This window comes from Martes martes (genome assembly GCF_963455335.1).
Source record: "Martes martes genome assembly, chromosome: 1".
Lineage (NCBI taxonomy): Eukaryota > Metazoa > Chordata > Mammalia > Carnivora > Mustelidae > Martes > Martes martes.
In genome coordinates, this window is record NC_137888.1 from 2,060,038 (window position 1) to 2,077,013 (window position 16,976).

Below are 16,976 nucleotides of genomic sequence, written 5' to 3' on the forward strand. Positions count from 1 at the left end.
TGGGAGCCAAGAGGCCGCCTCTCCAACCCCGTGGCGGCTCCGGGCCCTGCAGAGCCCCACCTCCCAGTCTCTGCACCGCCGGGGCCGGCTCCGCGGTATTTTAACCTCAAAAATAAAACTCAAGTCATGCCAACAAAAACGTGTTCACTGGAGAAGAGCGGAGTTGTAGCCCGTGAGAAAGAAACTGCAGGAAAACCGAAACCACAGGCAAATCAGGAAAACAGGACAGAGGAGCCTCTTTACAGAGAAAAAGGGGGCTGGGCTTGTAGAAACCAAGTCCAACGGAGTAAACAGGGAGTGGATAGTGCAGTGGCCTCGCACTGGCTGGGGAGCAGGTGCCCAGGAGGGACAGGGCTGAGGGCTCCCCCTGCGGGCCTCCAGACTCCACTCCAGAGAGTGCGTTTGTCAACTTTCTGGACTTCATCAGGCACACACGAAACTTAAAACAGCAGCGGTGATGAGCTGCCTGAACCGGACAGTGCTGCAGTCGCAGCTGCGTGGGGGAGCTGTGGGCACCCAGTGACAGCAGGAGCCCGAGCACACCCACCACGGGTGCACACCCGGGTCACCGAGCCCAGGAGCAGGCGCAGGTGGCCTGAGGAGCCCCAGGCTAAGACCCAGCAGACGCTGTACCCACCCACTGTCCAGAAAGTGCTGCAACCAGCTAGGCCCCATTTTCCTGCTCCTGAGTGGAGGCTGTCTCCACCGAGCCCCAGGGACCAGGGACAAGGGGCCTGACGGGAAAGCACAGCTTGTCTCCTCCACGCGGCCCTGCAGAGCCAGCGGCACAGGTCTGAGTGAGCTCCCCAAGAGCACCGTCCAGTCCCAGCCCCAGGGATCCCAATATGTCCCTCTCCAAAGTCAGAGTGCGCAGAGACTCCAGGAGACTCCAGAGGCAGAGAGCCTGGGCTGGGGGCCACGCAGGTTGGGGGCTGGGGCGTGGTGGGCGTTCCAGCTGTCCTGCTCACCCATTCCCCCAGCACAGAGAGACCAACAGGCAGGTGATCCCAATGGTACAAACGGTTTCAATTCAGAGTGCAGATTCAATCCACACTTCTATCATAGAAAACCTCATTTTTTTCGTCTCCAAATCATCAAAACTGTGTTAAAAATATAAATAATGATCATACAAAGTTGTCTATAAAAACGGACCCATTCATCTCTGTAGACAGGCGTCTCCAACAGCAGACAAGCGACATTCACCTCGGCTCACAGCACATGGCTCCCGGGCCCGTGTGCCAAGCCAGTGCTGGCCCGGGAAGCAGGTGCCGCCCCCCTCACTTGCTTCCCCGGGCCCGGGCCGCGGGGCTCCATCTCGTCCGGGGTCTTGACCGAAACAAGCAGGGCCGCATGTGTGGCCAGCCCTACACCAGCTGCCCGTCCCCGTCCCCGTGTCGTGCACCAAGCAGGTGCAGAGTGTCGTCATCAGATGCGTCTGCTTCATCGTCGCTCCCCAGCGGCTCTGAGGGGCGTTTCAGGCCGCGCTGCTTGGACACCGCCAGGGCGTACTGGATGTTATACCGGTTCCAGTCACAGCTGTTCAAAGTGCACAGGAGTCCCGTCAGGCAAAGCGACCGCTCTCCTCTCCTACCGAGACTCTGGCTCCCTGGGCGCTCCAGCACCTTCTCCGGGACCCCGAGAGCAACTGGCCACAGGTGACCTAGACAGCCTCCCGGCACGACCAGACCCCGAGGAAGGGGCTGCCGCCCGGCTTCACACCCATTCAAGGGAGCAGAGAGGGACCCCCAGACTCAGTTCATGCCCCACATGAGCAAAGTAAAGAGAAAAATCACACCCGTGTTTCCATGGAGGAAACCACCCGGTATGGACGAACTCAAGGCAGAGGACTAAGACAACCACTGCCCTGTGGGAAACCTCAAACAAGATCCAGTTTGGCAACCTAACTGGAGCCCCCCCAGATTAGTACACAACAGCGAGCTGTGCCCCCATATCAGCGCAAACCACCACATGTGGGCGTCCCAGCAACGATGAGTTTATGGGAATGCCACGTTTCGAGGAACCCGGTCTCTCGGACGGAGCTCTGCAAAATCCCAGAGGCCCCAACCAACAGCAGGGCAGCACTGACGTGAGACCCCCACGTCCCCACAGCATCCCAGTGGGTGGCCAGGACTCTCAGAAGAAAAACCTCCAGGAGGAAGGGCTTGTTCAAGGCTCCAAAAGACCGAGGAAGCCGTCAAGGACAGAACAGGCCCCTGCCTGCGGGCGCCGGACGGACACAGCCAGGGCAGGGAACACACCGCTGGGGATGGAGTGGGGACCCCTGGCCACGGGCCCTGAAGACGGCCCCGGAGACCCCAGGTGCTCTGCATGCCCACCCCTCCACTCAACCTCAGGGCAGGGGGCAGAAGAGGCGTGAACCAGGAAGCAAGCACCTGGCGACAGGACAGAGGCTCCTGACCCCACACGGTACTCCTTCCTCCACTGGTCTGATGGTGGAAGGTACTGGTTTCACTGGGAAAGCGCTCTTTTCAACTCCTGGCCACGCCTGAAGCTGGGACCTCGAGTCCCACCATGGGGCAGCCCCCCGCGTGGAACCAGCTGGGGATGGGGCCACCCCCCAGCACCGCCGTCCCCTCCACATCCCCCCCCTCCCCGCCCACGGCAATACATACAGCCTGGAGACGTCGTCCAAGTGCCGCTGGATACTCTTCTGAAGGAACTGAACGGCCGGCAGCACCTTCCCGGCCCTGCACAGGAGACCCGCCTCAGTGCACGGCCGCAGCCCAGCGTGGCAGCCCCGCTCGTGGGCGCGCACGCAGCCGCCCCCCCTCCCCCGGCCAACCTACGGAGCCCAGCCGAGGGACGGGACCACGGCTGACCGCGGGGAAGCGCTTCTGACCTCGCCTTCAGCTTCTGCCCGTGCACCAAGAGCAACTTCTGTGTCCATATGAGGTAGAACTCCAGATGGCAAGACACTTCGAACGATGAAGCCAAGAACTCCAGCACTTTCTCCACGTACAACTCCGGAAGCGAGGAGCTGACAACTTCGACTGCAGGGGCAGGGGAAAACTGGGCTCGCTTGGCAGGGACGGCTCCCGTCGGGAGGAAAGGTGAGGACGGCTCTGCAGAGCCCCGAGCCCGGACGCGGGGTGCTCCCGGCCCCTGGGGGGCCCGCCCCAGCGCTCACCCTCGTCCCAGGGCACTGACTCCAGCGCCTCCTGCAGCAGCTTCCTCTCGTTGAGCCGGAAGGCCATGAGGATGGACCTGGTGTAGTCCTGCTGGCGCAGGGCCGCCCGGATGCGCGCGGGGGTGACGCTGGTGTCCAGCTCGAACGGATCAAACAGCATCTGCGTGTCCAGGGAGTAGACGAGGAGCCCCTCGGTGGTGGTGGCCGCCCAGCAGCGCCCTGGGAAACGAAGCCATCAAGAGCCTTCCCGAACACCAATTTTCATTTTCCCCCACTTTTTTTAAAGAACGGGTACCGGGTACGTCCCCGTGGTCCCAAACGCCAACAGCAAGAAAGGTGCATGGGGACGCCATCCTCCCACTCCCGCCCCAGCCTCCGGCTCCCCCTGGGGCGGGAGTGGGAGGATGGGGGGTGGCGCCAGGGTTGCCGACATAGGCTCCCCCCTCCCCACTAGCGCGTGCTCGTGCTCGCAGGAGCAGACACACTCATGTGCACCAGGCCCGGTCAGCTCCCCGCAGGGGCGCACACCCGTCTCTGCGGGCCACACAGCCTCAGCTGAGATGCTGCAGCAGCACCGTGGAGCCCAGGGAAGATGCCCAGACAAGCAGCGCGGCGGGCCAGAAAACCGCAGGCCCCGAGCGAGGGGCTCCCAGCGCTGTCCCTGGGCCACGGCCCGCAGCCCGGCCTGCACAACGGTACATGGCTACGCACGGCTCTGCGCCCTGCTGGGAAGTGTCGCCTATCGCCCCACACACTAGCCCACTGCAAGCCTCCGTGTCCTGCCCGCTCCACGGGACCCTGTTTAGCTGACGGTCCCAGGCCCTGTGGACACAGACCCTCCCCTGTGGCCCCTCAGATGACTGCCACATGAGAGTGGAGCTCAGGTGAGGTGCCCGCCTCCCCATTTCAACGCCCAGTGGGTCCGAGGCCACCCTCTTCACTGTCCTCTGGAGAAGAGCAGGGCCCAGGGCCAGCCAGAGCTGGGACCAGCCCTGTCCCTGGGAGCAGAGATGACAAGCACACAGTGTGCCCCGGAAGCCCAGCGGGACCACCCCTACCCTTCCCAGCTCCAACAACCTGCCGCTCGGGGCTCACCGGTGGGAGAGAAGTGAAGGGAAGTCACCCTGATTTCAGGCTTGAAGTGCCGAGAGCTCATGTCACCTGGAAAACAGGGCGGCACCTCCCTTACCGCTCACCGGGCGAAGGGAGGGACCCCGCTGCCCTCCCCTGGCTTTTTGGCTCCCTCTGCACATGCAGCAGGTGTGTCCTGGGCCCTGGCGGCTGTTTCACAGGCGCTGCTGGCCTCCGCAGACAAGCCCTTGGAGCCCCTGCTCCCAAGCATCCACCCCACTTGGCCAGCAGACAACTTGTCTGTTTTGGCAAAAGGCCTTGGCCTAACCCCAGGGCTGGGAGGCAGGGTGGCTCCAGCCCCCAGCCGCCCATTCTGCCCGGTACTTAGTGCAGTGCACAGCTTACACGACTTCACAGGGCAGCTCTGCGCCATGGAGGCTCATCTGCACTGGGCATCCCCACGTGGGTCCCTTCTGCAAAGTGATTTTTCAAATCTACTGCTTAAGGCATGATATGCTCCTGTGGTTTGAAAGTCAGTGACACACAGGTCATCCGAGAAAAACCAGCCTCCTCTCTGGAGACCACCTCGGTGATGTTTTGTGCCTGTCTCCTCACAAACACTCGGCTGGGGACTCGACCTTGGGGTGACCAACGCTTGCGGCTGGGTCCTTATGGGTCCCACAGACCCCCTGATCTCCCCACACTCAACGTCCAGCACCTGCTCTGCTCAAACCGTGACCATCAGGAAGTCTGCAGACACGGTAGGAGCCCCCTGTACACACCACTGAGAACCGAGGAACCTGTTTTCCTTAAGAGATGCCTGAGAACCCGTGTGACGCCGTCAGGGGCTGCTCCAGGCCCCGCGTCGACGGTGCAGTCCTCCCCCCAGCACCCAGCCAGTCGCTGGGGCGCCCCTGCAGCCCAACATGCAGTGTGGGCTCCCCGGCACCTGGAGCCAGAATGAGCCGGAATGAGCCGGCCCAGGCCAACGCCAGAAGGGAGGCCAGCACCAGAGGTGGGGGTGGGGGCGGGAGAGGCCAGCACCAGGTGGGGGTGGGGGAGGAGGCTGGCATGGGCAGGGCAGCTGCGCAGCCACGGCCGACACACTGACTTTCTAGCTGCCAGCTCTCCCTTTCTAATAGTCTACTAAGGCCTGAGGGCCACCCCCTCCCTGTGAGGGGCACGCCCTCCTTGGGCCTCCTTAACTCCAGCTCCTTGACCCCGGAGCCCACAGAGCTGGGCAGCGGCCGGAGAGCAAAGTCACAGGCCCAGACAGGCAAGGGGGACACGGCCCACTCGTGTGTGACAAGAGCTCCTGGACACAATCACTGCGGCCCCAACAGAAAAGCAAAGCCACTGTCTCCGGGGAGGAGTGGGTGCTGGGCAGGGCAGCCGGCTGCGGCCGTGGCCTTGGGGGACGCGGGGGCCTCTGCTCACCTTTCTTCACGCCCGGCAAGGGCACCGCGACTCCATCGTCCACCCCAGCGTCCTGGTCGATCAGCGCCAGGTTGCCAAACTCTGTCATTTTCCTTCGGTTTAGAAACTCCTAGAAAGACGACACCCCAGGAGTCTCGCTCATCGGGTTAGAGGGCCAGAGCCCAGCCCCCAGGCCCTGCTTCGCTCATGCGCCACAAACACTGGTGGAGACGTGGCCCCGTGGGGAACAGCCAGGGGACACAAGGATCCCAAGGCACCGACAAGCCAGTTCTCACCCCCAGCGAGGTGGAAGCTGCTCTAGCCTGCCGCAGGCGGGTGGGGCCGGGACCCTCCAAAGTGTCCCCAGCAAGCACTCCTGCAGCCTCCGCGGGGCCGGCACACGTGGGGGCATCTGCTCGCTTAGCCTGCCCGTCGGCAGGGACCGTCCCCCGCCCCCAACTCAGGAGGGGGCGGGCCTCAGACAGCAATGGGGGCCTGGGCACATGGAGACGGGGCCTGGTCGTGCGGCGGGGGTGGGGGGGGCGCTGGGGCCAGGCAGCCGGCACTCCCCCTCACCTCCATGGCGTCCAGGGAGAGGTTGCAGGAGATCTCAAACTTCTTCCTGAGGATCTGCTCCTTGACATGGTAGATGCACACGAACTTGGACATCCCTCCCGCCAGCACGCTCTGGCCGTCCGCAGAGTAGCACAGTGTGGTGAAGGCCCTGAAGCCAAGGGGACAGGAGCGTCGTCACTGCCCAGAGACCCCCGACGTGTGGCTCCCCGCCTTCCCCCGGCCCAAGCCCCGGGAGGCGCTCCATCCCCGGGAGGCTCTGGCCTGGGCCTCACAAGACACCGTCACCCGCTGGGCTCTGCGGCAGCACACCCCCCCCCCAGGAGAGACTTCCGGAGACGTGACCCGGAGGGCCCTCCTGGGACAGGACAAGGAGGCCACTTTGCCTGCCACGCACACAGCGGCCACCGGCAGGGTGCCTGCTCAGCCCTGTGCAAGGAAAAGCCGGGGCCCCGCTGGCCGGGCTGCTCACGGGACACGAGACAGCGTCATGTGTGACACCAAACAACCCAAGCAGCAGAAGAAAGCAGCAAGACTTCATCAACTGGAACGTGTTCGTGCTGCAAAAACACCGCTGAGAGCGAAAACAGCCCCGGGCACAAAACAGGACGTCCAAGCCCAGATCCGCCGAGCGTCGCCTGTCCGGACCACACGGACTCTCACGTCACCGCGGTGAAGACCCCAACCCAGAGGAGCAGACGCCCTGGACGACCTTCTGCAGCCCCTGTACGAACGCGGGCCGGCCTACGAAGGACGCGGGCCGGCACCTGCCTCAGGGAAGCGCAAACAAGACCCGCGCACAGACCGCGCCTCAGCCCGGCCCAGAGCTGTCATCTAGACGCACGCGGGCACGGGGTGGGCGGCGGGCGAGATCGGCCACCGCGGGTGCTGCAGCCGCTTCGCAAAATGCTCCAGATCCTCACAGACGCAAACCCTGGACGCCGCGTGACCCCCCAGCGAGTTCACCCCAAGACACACCCCAAAAAACCTAAGAAGAGACGCGCTCACAGACGCCGATCCCGCCCGATCCCGCGGCCCAAGGGGCACGAGGACATGGAGACTGAGCAGTCAGAGACCTGACACAGGCTCCGTGCCCCGCGGTGGGGGAAGAGCCCTGTGGCCACACAGACCCCTGGACTTCAGGGGAGGACCTGCCGCACCCGCTCGCCGAGGCACTCACTTCCCCTTGGCTGAGTGCTTGGCGGTGATCTTGTCCAGCTCCTTTCTGCCCGTCTTGAGGTCATGTCTGCCCTCGATGGAGCCCGTCTGCACAGCGTTCTCAGGGTCCCAGAAGGTGATCTGGGAGTTCAGGGTGGCCACAGCCAGCTCCGCACCGTCAGGACGAAAGGTCACGGCCAGAGCTGGAGAGAGATGCGTCATCAGAGCCAGAGAAAGAGCTCACGGTCCCGCCGGCGGCTGCACCCTCCCACGCCCTCACCCAGCCTCACGCCAGAAGAGCCAGGTGGGCACCAGCACCCCAAGTCTGCACACGACAGGTGAGGGCCCCAGGCCCCAACCAGCTCGGGGGCGAGAGGGTCCAGGTGGGGTCCCAGGACAGCCCCAGGCCAGCCTCATGGGAGGGTATAAGCAAGAGGCCAGGCTGGGCAGGGGGAGGCACAGGGATATCGCGACAGAAGTGCTTCTGACAGAGCCGCAAGACAGCCTCCAAACAGACTAGCGGGAGGCCAGGGCTCAGGGCGGAGGCCCCGCAGAGAGCCAGGCCGGCCGCCAGCAGCTGCAAGCATGTCCCAGAGCCGCGCGGGCAAGCGGAGACACTGCGGAGGCCACGGAGCCCAGGGGCCCGCGATGCACCCAGGAGGCGTGCAGGGCAGGACGGCTTCACCCACGCACACAGATGCCAGGGCCCCGCTGGCCTCCTGCACCTACGGTCACCTCCGGGTCAAGAACAGCAGCTGCGTCTCAGGGACGGCAGCTCGGGGGCAGCGCCCCGCTTGCTCTCCTAAAGAGGAGCCCAACACCGAGGGACAGAACAGGGCCACCAACCCCAGTAGCTGGGAGGCAGCTGGGGGTCCGGGGTTTACATGTACATATGCAACCGGGATGGACAAATAACGGCCCCAAGACGAAGCCTCCCTCCGCAAGTGACACCTTGTACCCGTGTCCCCCATGCACCCACCGTCCGAGGTCAGGCCCAGCGTCTCTGTGGTCCTCCAGCTGTCTGCCATGTCCCACAGGCGCACTGTCCTGTCCCAGGAGGCACTGGCCAGAACCGACTTCACCGGGTTAAAGCACAGACCACTAATGGGGCCCTCGTGACCAGACAGGACCTACGGTATATAGAGAAGAGACGTGAAAAGACAGCCCCAGGGGCCGCGCCGCGTACCAGGCCCACGCACGGAGGCTGCAGGACGGGCGGGCTGACAACGATCTGGGTCTCAGTGCAGGGGGTGGAGGAACCGCAGCCAGGAGACACCACTGCCCCTCCAGTGGGGTCCGCAGAGGCACCCTCCCACGTGTTCCCCCTCCCTGTGTTCCCCCTCCCCCAGACCGGATACTCACGTCCAGGAGCCTGCCCGTCTGCATGGACCAGATGAAGACCTCAAAGGAGTCCTGGGCCCCGGCAGACACCACCTCCCCGCTGCAGTCCACGGCCACGCAGGAGAACTGGGTGGGCCGCGGGGACGTGAAGGTGCGGAAGTTCCGGTACCTGCCCGAAGACAGGCCTCCGGCTGGCACGGCTCACGGAGCCCCGATGCCTCGAGTTCCTGGGGCCCCTGGATTCGGGCTCGCCCTGAGCCTGTCTACACTACATGTTTCCCGGCAAGCCCACGAGCCCTCAGTTGCGCTCTCATGGCCCGCCCAGAGAGAGGACGGAGCGGGCAGGTCACCTGTGAAGGTCGAAAGCACGCACAGTCCCGTCCATGGAAGAGGTCACAATGACGTAGCCAGTGGACGTGAAGGTCACACCGGTGACCCCGCTCGAGTGCTCCGTGAAGGTGATGAAGCAGAAACCACTGAGAGTGTTCCACACCTTGACCTATGGTAGAGGGGGTGGGGGGAGCATGAGGGGCGGGGCTGGGCACAGCTCAGGGCCACGTGCATACACCTGCACACATGCATACACGGGTCTTCTCAACCACGCCCCCCCCCACAGCTGTGCACGCACCTGCCCCTCGCCCCCATGAGGGAGGCCTGGGGGCTGGCGGGGGCCCGTGTCACCCCAAGAGCCACAACGAGCTCGCACCCACGTGACATGGCTGCCCCCATGGACTGACCCCCAGCCAGTCAGCTGCATGCACACCAGAGGCCACGCCGTTAACAGAGAAACGGCCGGCTGGCTGTCCCCACTAAGTCCTGGGGAGCCTGTGGACACCTTCTCATGAGCCTGGATGTAGCAGGGTGAGCCCCAAAGTCGGGGCCTAGCTCTCCCTCCCTGGGGGCCAGGAAGACGAGACTCCCACGCCCCTCCCACCCCAGGCCGAGCCCCACCTTGCCGTCATCGCCGCCGGTGGCGAGGTACTGCCCGTCGGGGGAATAGGCCAGGGCCACCATGCTGTTGAAGTGGCCTTGCTGCTTGAGCACGTAGGACTCGCTCTGCCACTCCCACACCAGCAGCTGGCCCAGGCCTGCAGAGTGCACGCAGGGATGGGCTGGGGACTGTCCCCGACACGGCGGCCTGCAGGCAGACCCAGGCAGCCGGCACCCTGACTGTCTGACCCACCGAGGCTGGTGTCCCCAGCCCCCTAACCCGAGAGAGGGCGCCCGGCAGAGACTGATGGCCTGAGTCACTGTCCCACAGGCAGCTGTCCCAGCCCCCGCCCCCGCCAGAGGCCCACAGCCACGGGCCCAGCGGCTGACCGAGAAAGGGGCTCAGGCAACGGGGAGCTCGCAGCTCCAAGGGGCACCCCAGCTCCCTCCCACGAGAGCCCCCGGCCCACCCAGCGTGCTCGCAATGGGGTGTGGACAGAGCTTCTCCCGGGAGCTGGTGCAGCCCCACGGCTGGGGGGCGAGGGGCCACATCAGCAGTCCGAGAGCAGCAGCTCTGTTCTTGTCCCCGCGCGACCCCGCACCAAGGCGCACCTGAGCAGCCGAAGGCGACCCAGTCTCCGGAGCAGTTGATAGCGATGGACGCGATCCTCTGGTCAGAGACGCTGAGCAGGAGAGCGCACCATGGGGGCAGGGGGCACCGTCAGCCCCGGCCCACCGCCCGCCTGGCGCTCTGCGCCCCCCCCCGCCCCCACCACGGTGCCAAGGGGGCGCTCACCTCAGGGAGTGGATGAGGTTGAACTCGGGGAGCTCGTGCAGGTGGAAGATGCCGGAGGCGAAGCCGGTGACCAACAGGTGGGTCGTCCTGTGATACGCGGCGGCCGTCAGCTTGTTGAAATCTCCCTCTTTGTTGAAAAAGTACCTAAGCAGACGGGGGTTCCGAGGAGCTGCGGGCGGGGCCAAATGGCCATGTTGACCTCAGCCTGCCCCGGCCCCCCGGGATCCCCAGGCCACGGGCCCTGGCTCCACGCAAGACCCACGGCCCTGCCGCCCTGGCCTCTCGCTCCCACTCCCTGAGGCTCGCCCCTCGCTGAGCCTCCCTGCCGGCCCCCCCGGCACAGCCTGCTCTCTAGGCCTCCGCATCACATGGCAGCCCCGAGGGCGCGACCCCTGCACCCCGGGGGGCCACCTACTTGGCCACCCCGGGGGACACCTACTTGGCCAGCCGCGAGTACTTCACTTTTCCGTGCTGCTCCTCGGCAGCCGGCGCCGCCTTCCCCCGGACGGTGGTCTCCTCCTCCCCCTCCTCTTCGTCCTCCTCCTCCGCGCCCTGCAGCAGCTCTGCCCTCCAGCCCGTGGGCGCTTTCAGCCGCAGGCCCTCGGGGGGGGTGTCACACTGCCACACACACAGGGCCCCGTCCTGGCTGAGGGTGTAGAGCTGTAGAAGGAAGCGGGTGGGATCGTCCCGACGCCGGTGCCCACCAGCCCCGAGGCAGGCTCGCGGTCCTGGCTTCCCCCGGCCCGTATGGCCCGGCCCCGAGCGCTGGAAGAGGTGACCGCAAGAGACAGCCAGCAGGTACCGCTGCTCCCTGAACACCCCAGGTGACCTGGGAGGGCGCCCGCATCTACGGGGGGAGGCTGGCGCGTGGCTGCCATCTGGGATGCCGATGGGCTCCCCGGGGACGTACGTCCAGACTGCTGGATTCAAAGAAGCAGGCCACGATCGTGTCCTTGTGTCCCCCCAGCGCGTAGTAGATGAGGTTGTCCCAGCGCTCGGCTCCAAACACCCACGTGGATGTGTCCTTGCTCCCGACTGCGAAGCACCTGGACAGAGGAGACTTGTCCTCAGGGCTCCCGGTGGAGCGCCACCCAGCATGGGGGAGCCACCCAGGGTGACCAGCCTGGGTCTGCCTGGCCCATATCTCCCCAAGTGTCGGCAACACCCCCATGTTCCTCAGGGTCAAATCACCGTCCCTCCTCACAAAGCTGTCCCTCACAGGACAGCAGCGCAGGGAGGCTCTGAGAAGTGACCGCCAAGCCCATCGGCTGCCACGTGGGGAGCCCTGCTCCTCACGCCTCCCTGACTCCCCGTGACCCCCATCTGAGGGAGCCTCGCTCCTGGCACAAACACAGCCAAAACCAGGAACCGGCGGCGCCTCACTGAAGCAGGGGGGGCAGCGGGGGGCAGTGGGGGCGGGTTAGGCGGCAGGGGGCCCCACTCCGGCCCCGAAGACCTGTCTGCCAGGAGCACAAGGGCTGCCGGGGGCTATTCTGCCCCCCTGCTCTCCCTCCCCCCATGGTGCCCGACCCCAGACTGGCACCGGCCACCAGCCCCCACCCGTCCCCGCGCAGACCCTGAGCCAGCAGCCCTCCAGGATGGTGGGGGCGCAGCGGTGAGAAGACGGAGCCAGCGCTCCTGTCGGGAGAAGCCCCCCAACCCTCCCACGGACAGGACTGCTCTGACATGTGGCACAATGGATTCTGGTGCCCTTGTCAAGGACCCGATGCTGCGCTCCCGTTTCCAGAGACAGACGCCAGGCCTGTGCCGGCCCCGCTCACAGCCAGGAGCCCACCGGCCTCCAGCCCCAGGAACGCTCAAGAGAGACCATTTCCAGGTGGAACTCTGGGATGTGACAGGAGTCACCAGGGCTTCCCATCCAACACGAGGCCCCGCCTCCGGGTCTCACTTGGAGTCGTCTGTCCAGTCGATGCACGTGGTCTCGTCGTAGGGCCCAAAGTAGGTTTTGTCCAGGACGAAAGCATTGAATTCCCGCTTCCTCCCAGGGGCGTGGTACATCTGAGCGATGTTGCCTTTCGTGACAACAAACTTCCTGCAGCAAACAGGGGCCGTCAGGATCCAACACCCCCAGAGTCCGGAGCCCAGTGGAGAGCCTGAGGGACAGCGCCCCTGCCCTGAGCAGTTTCCTACGAGAGGCAAATGTGGGGGCCCGCCTCTCCACGGCCCCCGACCCCTGTCTTCTCTCGCGGGAACCCTGACCCCTGCCGCTCCGCTGTCCTGGAGCACAGGCACCCCCAGCGCTCTCACCAGCCTGGGGGACAGCTGCCGAGGCCAGGCCACACTCGGACCAGCCCTGGGGGAGCTGGAAGGACAACACGGGCTCCGTGCGACGGGCACAGAAGAGTGGCCACTGCCTTCTAAGGGGTTTCTGAGGCTGGACATGGGTTGGGGGGGCTCATGGCTGAAACCCAGAGCCACCCCCTCCACGGCCCATCCAGGTCAGTCTGGGTGTGAGCACCCCGGGATCGAGCCCTCTCTCCTGGAGCAAGGCTGGGTCCAGTTGGGACCCGATCCGCACACATTCTCCTCCCTGTGGACCTCAAAGCTGAGGGTCAACGCCACTCAGAGCCCGGGGCTCCTCTGTAGCTCTGGAGACTGCAAGACCATCCGACGCCCACGACTGTTCTGGAAGCAGTTCCGGTGGCGCAGCTTTAGAACCACTTGCTTGAGGGGCGCCTGGGTGGCTCAGTGGGTTAAGCTGCTGCCTTCAGCTCGGGTCATGATCTCAGGGTCCTGGGATCAAGTCCCGCATCGGGTTCTCTGCTCAGCGGGGAGCCTGCTTCCCTCTCTCTCTGCCTGCCTCTGTCTACTGTGATCTCTCTCTCTCTCTCTCTGTCAAATAAATAAATAAATAAATCTTTTAAAAAAACAAAAATAAAAATAAAGAACCACCCGTTTGAGACGGGAGCACCAGCCGTGGAAGACGGAGAGCAGGGGCTGTGGCCACGCGGCCCTACGGGAGCCTGGAGGGCGGCCAAGAGGAGGCCTGGGCACGGGCTCCCACACTGATGCCTCTAGTTGGAAGAGCGCCCGAGCCCGGCTGCACCCGCCATGGGGTCTGGACTTGGCGCGTGCCCTGCCCCGAGCCCCAGGCCCCTACCTGCCATCCGGAGAGAAGGACACGCTGTGCACCGAGCCCTTGAAGTGGAAGTGGTGCAGCACGGACCTGCACACCAGGCTGACCAGCAGCGCGTCCCCCCCTGAGAGAAGGGACAGTGGCAGGTGTGGAGTCACGCCAGACAGGACAGCCACGGCCCAGCCTGGGATGACACCCGGGAACGTCCACGTCCCCCCATGACGCCCTCACCCCAAAGTCCATGAGGGTCTCAGGCAAGGAAGCAACTGGGGGAGAGGACTGGAGGGGCTGAGACCGTGGTGGGATTGGTGTTGGCCTCGAGTCACCCTGCTGCCTGCCTTGCCTGTCCCCCCAGCTGCCTGCGCTGCCGCCTCCCTGCCGAGGGTGCTCACCTTCATCGACGATGATGGCCAGGCGGCCGTCTGGGGACAGCCCTACGCACTTGACGTTGTACCGCGTGGCCAAGGGCAGAGTGTTGGATTTGTTGCTGAGAGACAAAAATCGCAGCGGTGTAGCTGGTCTCAGTTGTGAGACAAGGAGGGGGCGGCCTCAGACCACCCACCCCTTACCCCCCTCCTGTCCCTGGCCGGCTCCGGGGCCAGAGCTCACGGCTGGTCCCCAGTTCCCTGCTGGAGAAGAGGAAATAAGACCAGGTCCCTGCAGAAAATTAGGCAAAACATATTCAAAACCTTAAAAACGGGCTTTGGTTTGGGGAACCTGGTGGCTCAGTCGGTTGAGCATCTGACTTTCGATTTGGGCTCAGGTTGTGATCTCAGGGTGTGGGATGGAGCCCCATGACAGCCTCTGCGCTCGGTGGGGAGTCTGCTCGAGGTCCTCTCTCCTCCCTCTCCCTCTGCGCCCTCCACACACACAGGCACGCATGCAGGCACACAAGCCCCCTCTCACACCAAAAAGTAAATTTGGGGGGGGCTTTGATTGTCCATAGAAGCGCATCCCAGGAGGACTCCGCGGATGCTATCAAGTCCCCAAACTGGAAATGCGCTGAATGTTCCCCAGAAGGAATTAACCCCAGGGCCTGCACAGCCCCGTGAGGCTGTCATCACAGTAAGTAACATGTAAGCAAGTAAGTAAGTAACATGAGAAAGTAACACGAGAAACAAGCAGCCGTCGGCTTGGACTAACTTTGCGCCCTACTCTTCTGCTCTCTAGTTTCCACCGAGCGTGCGGTCCTCACTCCAGCCCCGTCAGCTGTGACCATCTCGCCTGCTGGCCCAGGGTGCCCCGCCTGGGCACTGCTCTCGGGGGCGTCAGGAAATGAGTCCCAGAGAGGACGGGGACCATCATCCCACTGCACAGACTGGGAGGCAGAGCCTGCAGAGCCAGACACAACTCCAGGCACCCCCGGGCAACAGGAGGGTCTCACCCTGGCCACGTGACTCTGGGAAGGGGTGACAACCGTTCAGGAGTCCTTCCCCTTGAGGAGAAAGGAACAGAGCCATGTGCCGGTTCAGGAGAAGAAAAGTGAACCTGGCAAGTAGAACGGGGCTGCAGTGATCTCGACGCTGGCCCAGCAGGGGGTCCAAGGTGGCCTCCAGACCCAGCACCCAGGATGGAGACTGAGACCCCAGGGCTTAGGGGAGGGCCTAGAGCAAAGCAGTCCCTCGAGTGACACGCTGACACTACGAGCACCCTGTAGAACCTCCCGGCTGCCCCCGGGGGGGGGGTGGGGGAGGCAGGTGCACTAGGAAGGGGAGGAAGAGGGAGACACAGTCAGTTCTTGCCGGCACGCTGTAACCGTCCGTGCTGTTCGAGTCATTTCACACACTTACTTTTTAAGATCGAATATAGTGACTCTGTTTCCCACAGGGCTGATCAATGAATTTCCATCACACGTAAAATTCAAATTTCCGCACCGATACACTGTACCCAGCAAATTTGAAAACTGAAAAGCAAGTAAGCCATCTTAGTACAAGGAAAGCCCCAAACTGCAGGAAAGGCTAAGGGAGGGCTCTGGTCCAGGGGTGGCGCAGAGCTCCCCAGCTCCCCCAGGTCCCTGGCCATTCCTGGGTCGCTCCTGGCACGCTTCCTGACCACCTATGCAGCCCAGCCAGGACCGAGACAGGAAGGGGAAGGGAGTCCCAGCCCCGGGGGCCTCCAAGTCCCTGCAGAAGAGGGTGAGGGCCACTGTGAGCGTCGGGGGTGGGGGTGCTCCACACACGAAGGGCACCCACGCTGCAGGGGAGAAGAGCTGAGCAATGAGGCACCCCTCTCCCCCCAGCACCCTGGGCTCAAGGCCACCCCAACAAAGTAACCCTCTGGAGTCCAGTCCGGGAACTCAGACTGCAGGGCGCCCTGGAGACCGCGCTGCGCCCCGGGCCTGCGCCCTGCAGGCCCTCCCAGTCTCCACCGGCCAGGCAAGGCCGCGAAGAGCTCAGCACAGAGCGCGAGCAGGGCCTGCAGGGCAGCGTGACGCGCGGACCGGCTCCGCAGGCGCGTCGGGGGGGACCCCGGACAGCAGGAGCCGCGGGAGCGCACCGGGAGCAGCCCGGCCGGCGGCGAGGCCGTCCGCGGAGGCCCCGTGGCCCGATTCCCGCGCTTTCAGGCCGCGTCACGGGCCGTGCGGGCAACAGGGAGGCACCGAGGCGAGCGCGGCGACGGCGTCCGGGCCAGGCCGGGGCCCCGGAGGAGTGCGGAGCCCGGCGAGGAGCGGACCCACGGGGCGGGCACGCGAGCGCGTAGAGCGGCCCCGCCCGCGAGGCAGAGGAGGGCAGGCGCCCCGCGAGCCGCCGGGAGCCAGGCCGGCCGCTGCTCTCCGCGCCGGGGCTCCGCGCTCTCCCGCCGCCTGTGCGTCCCGGCCGGGGGCCGCCGCGCACCGCCCCGAGGCCGGCCGCGCGGGCTACGGGCTGACCGTGCGCCCCGCCCCGCGCGCGCCCAGGCCCGGCTCTCCCGACCCGCCTCCGCTCCCCGGGCCCCGCGCCGCGAACCCTCCGGCCGCGCCCGCGCTCACCCGGTACGCGAACTTCATCGCGGCCGCCGCACGTGTGCCCCCGCGCCCCCGCCGCGCCCCGCCCGCCGGCCCCAAGCAGGCACTTCCGGGCCTGGCCGCCGCGCCGCGCCGCACCACAGCGCCCCCGGGAGGCCCGGAGGGGCGGCGTCCCCCGGAGCGGAGCCCGGCCTTCAAGCCGCGCCCACCCTCCTCCCCGGGGCGGAGCCCCGCCCGCGGACCCCGCCCCCGCCACGCCCCGGGGCGGAGCCCAGCCCTCGTGCCCCGCCCCCCCCGCCGCCGCGCCCCGAGACGCAGCCCGGACCGCGCCCCCCACCCTCGCCGCGCCTCGAGACTGAGCTCGGTCCCGCGGGCCACGCCCCCGCCGCGCCCCGGGACGGCGCCCCGGCCTGACCCGCCGCGAGGCTGGAGCTCGGTCCCGCGGGGTGGCTTCGCCCCCGCGCCGCTCCCAAGGCTGCGGCCCGCAGCGGACGAGGCGCCC

The 16,976-nt window shown here is 65.6% G+C and overlaps 1 protein-coding gene across 1 annotated transcript; it reads right to left on the reverse strand.

Moving 5' to 3' along the window:
* Positions 1-127: 127 nt before the first annotated feature.
* Positions 128-16,556, reverse strand: PWP2 (PWP2 small subunit processome component). The gene is made up of 21 exons (XM_080802619.1): positions 16,499-16,556; positions 15,321-15,433; positions 13,923-14,017; positions 13,555-13,654; positions 12,343-12,486; positions 11,344-11,479; positions 10,873-11,093; positions 10,434-10,577; positions 10,250-10,320; positions 9,659-9,795; positions 9,058-9,206; positions 8,729-8,876; positions 8,346-8,496; positions 7,389-7,569; positions 6,212-6,359; positions 5,657-5,765; positions 4,244-4,309; positions 3,149-3,367; positions 2,861-3,011; positions 2,634-2,708; positions 128-1,536 (listed from the first exon to the last, which is right to left on the reverse strand). The coding sequence occupies exons 1-21, from the start codon at positions 16,514-16,516 to the stop codon at positions 1,365-1,367; spliced, it is 2,748 nt and encodes a 915-aa protein (XP_080658745.1). The 5' UTR covers positions 16,517-16,556; the 3' UTR covers positions 128-1,364.
* Positions 16,557-16,976: the final 420 nt, after the last annotated feature.

Bases quoted from the DNA above. Each gene is read 5' to 3' on its own strand.
- PWP2 (XM_080802619.1), bottom strand. The intron at 8,877-9,057 runs GTGACCTGCCCG...GTCTTCGGGCAG, and splicing joins CGTGCTTTCGACCTTCACAG to GTACCGGAACTTCCGCACCT. The intron at 7,570-8,345 runs GTGGGTGCATGG...ATCTCTCTCCAG, and splicing joins GCTGGGCCTGACCTCGGACG to CTCTGGCCGTGACCTTTCGT.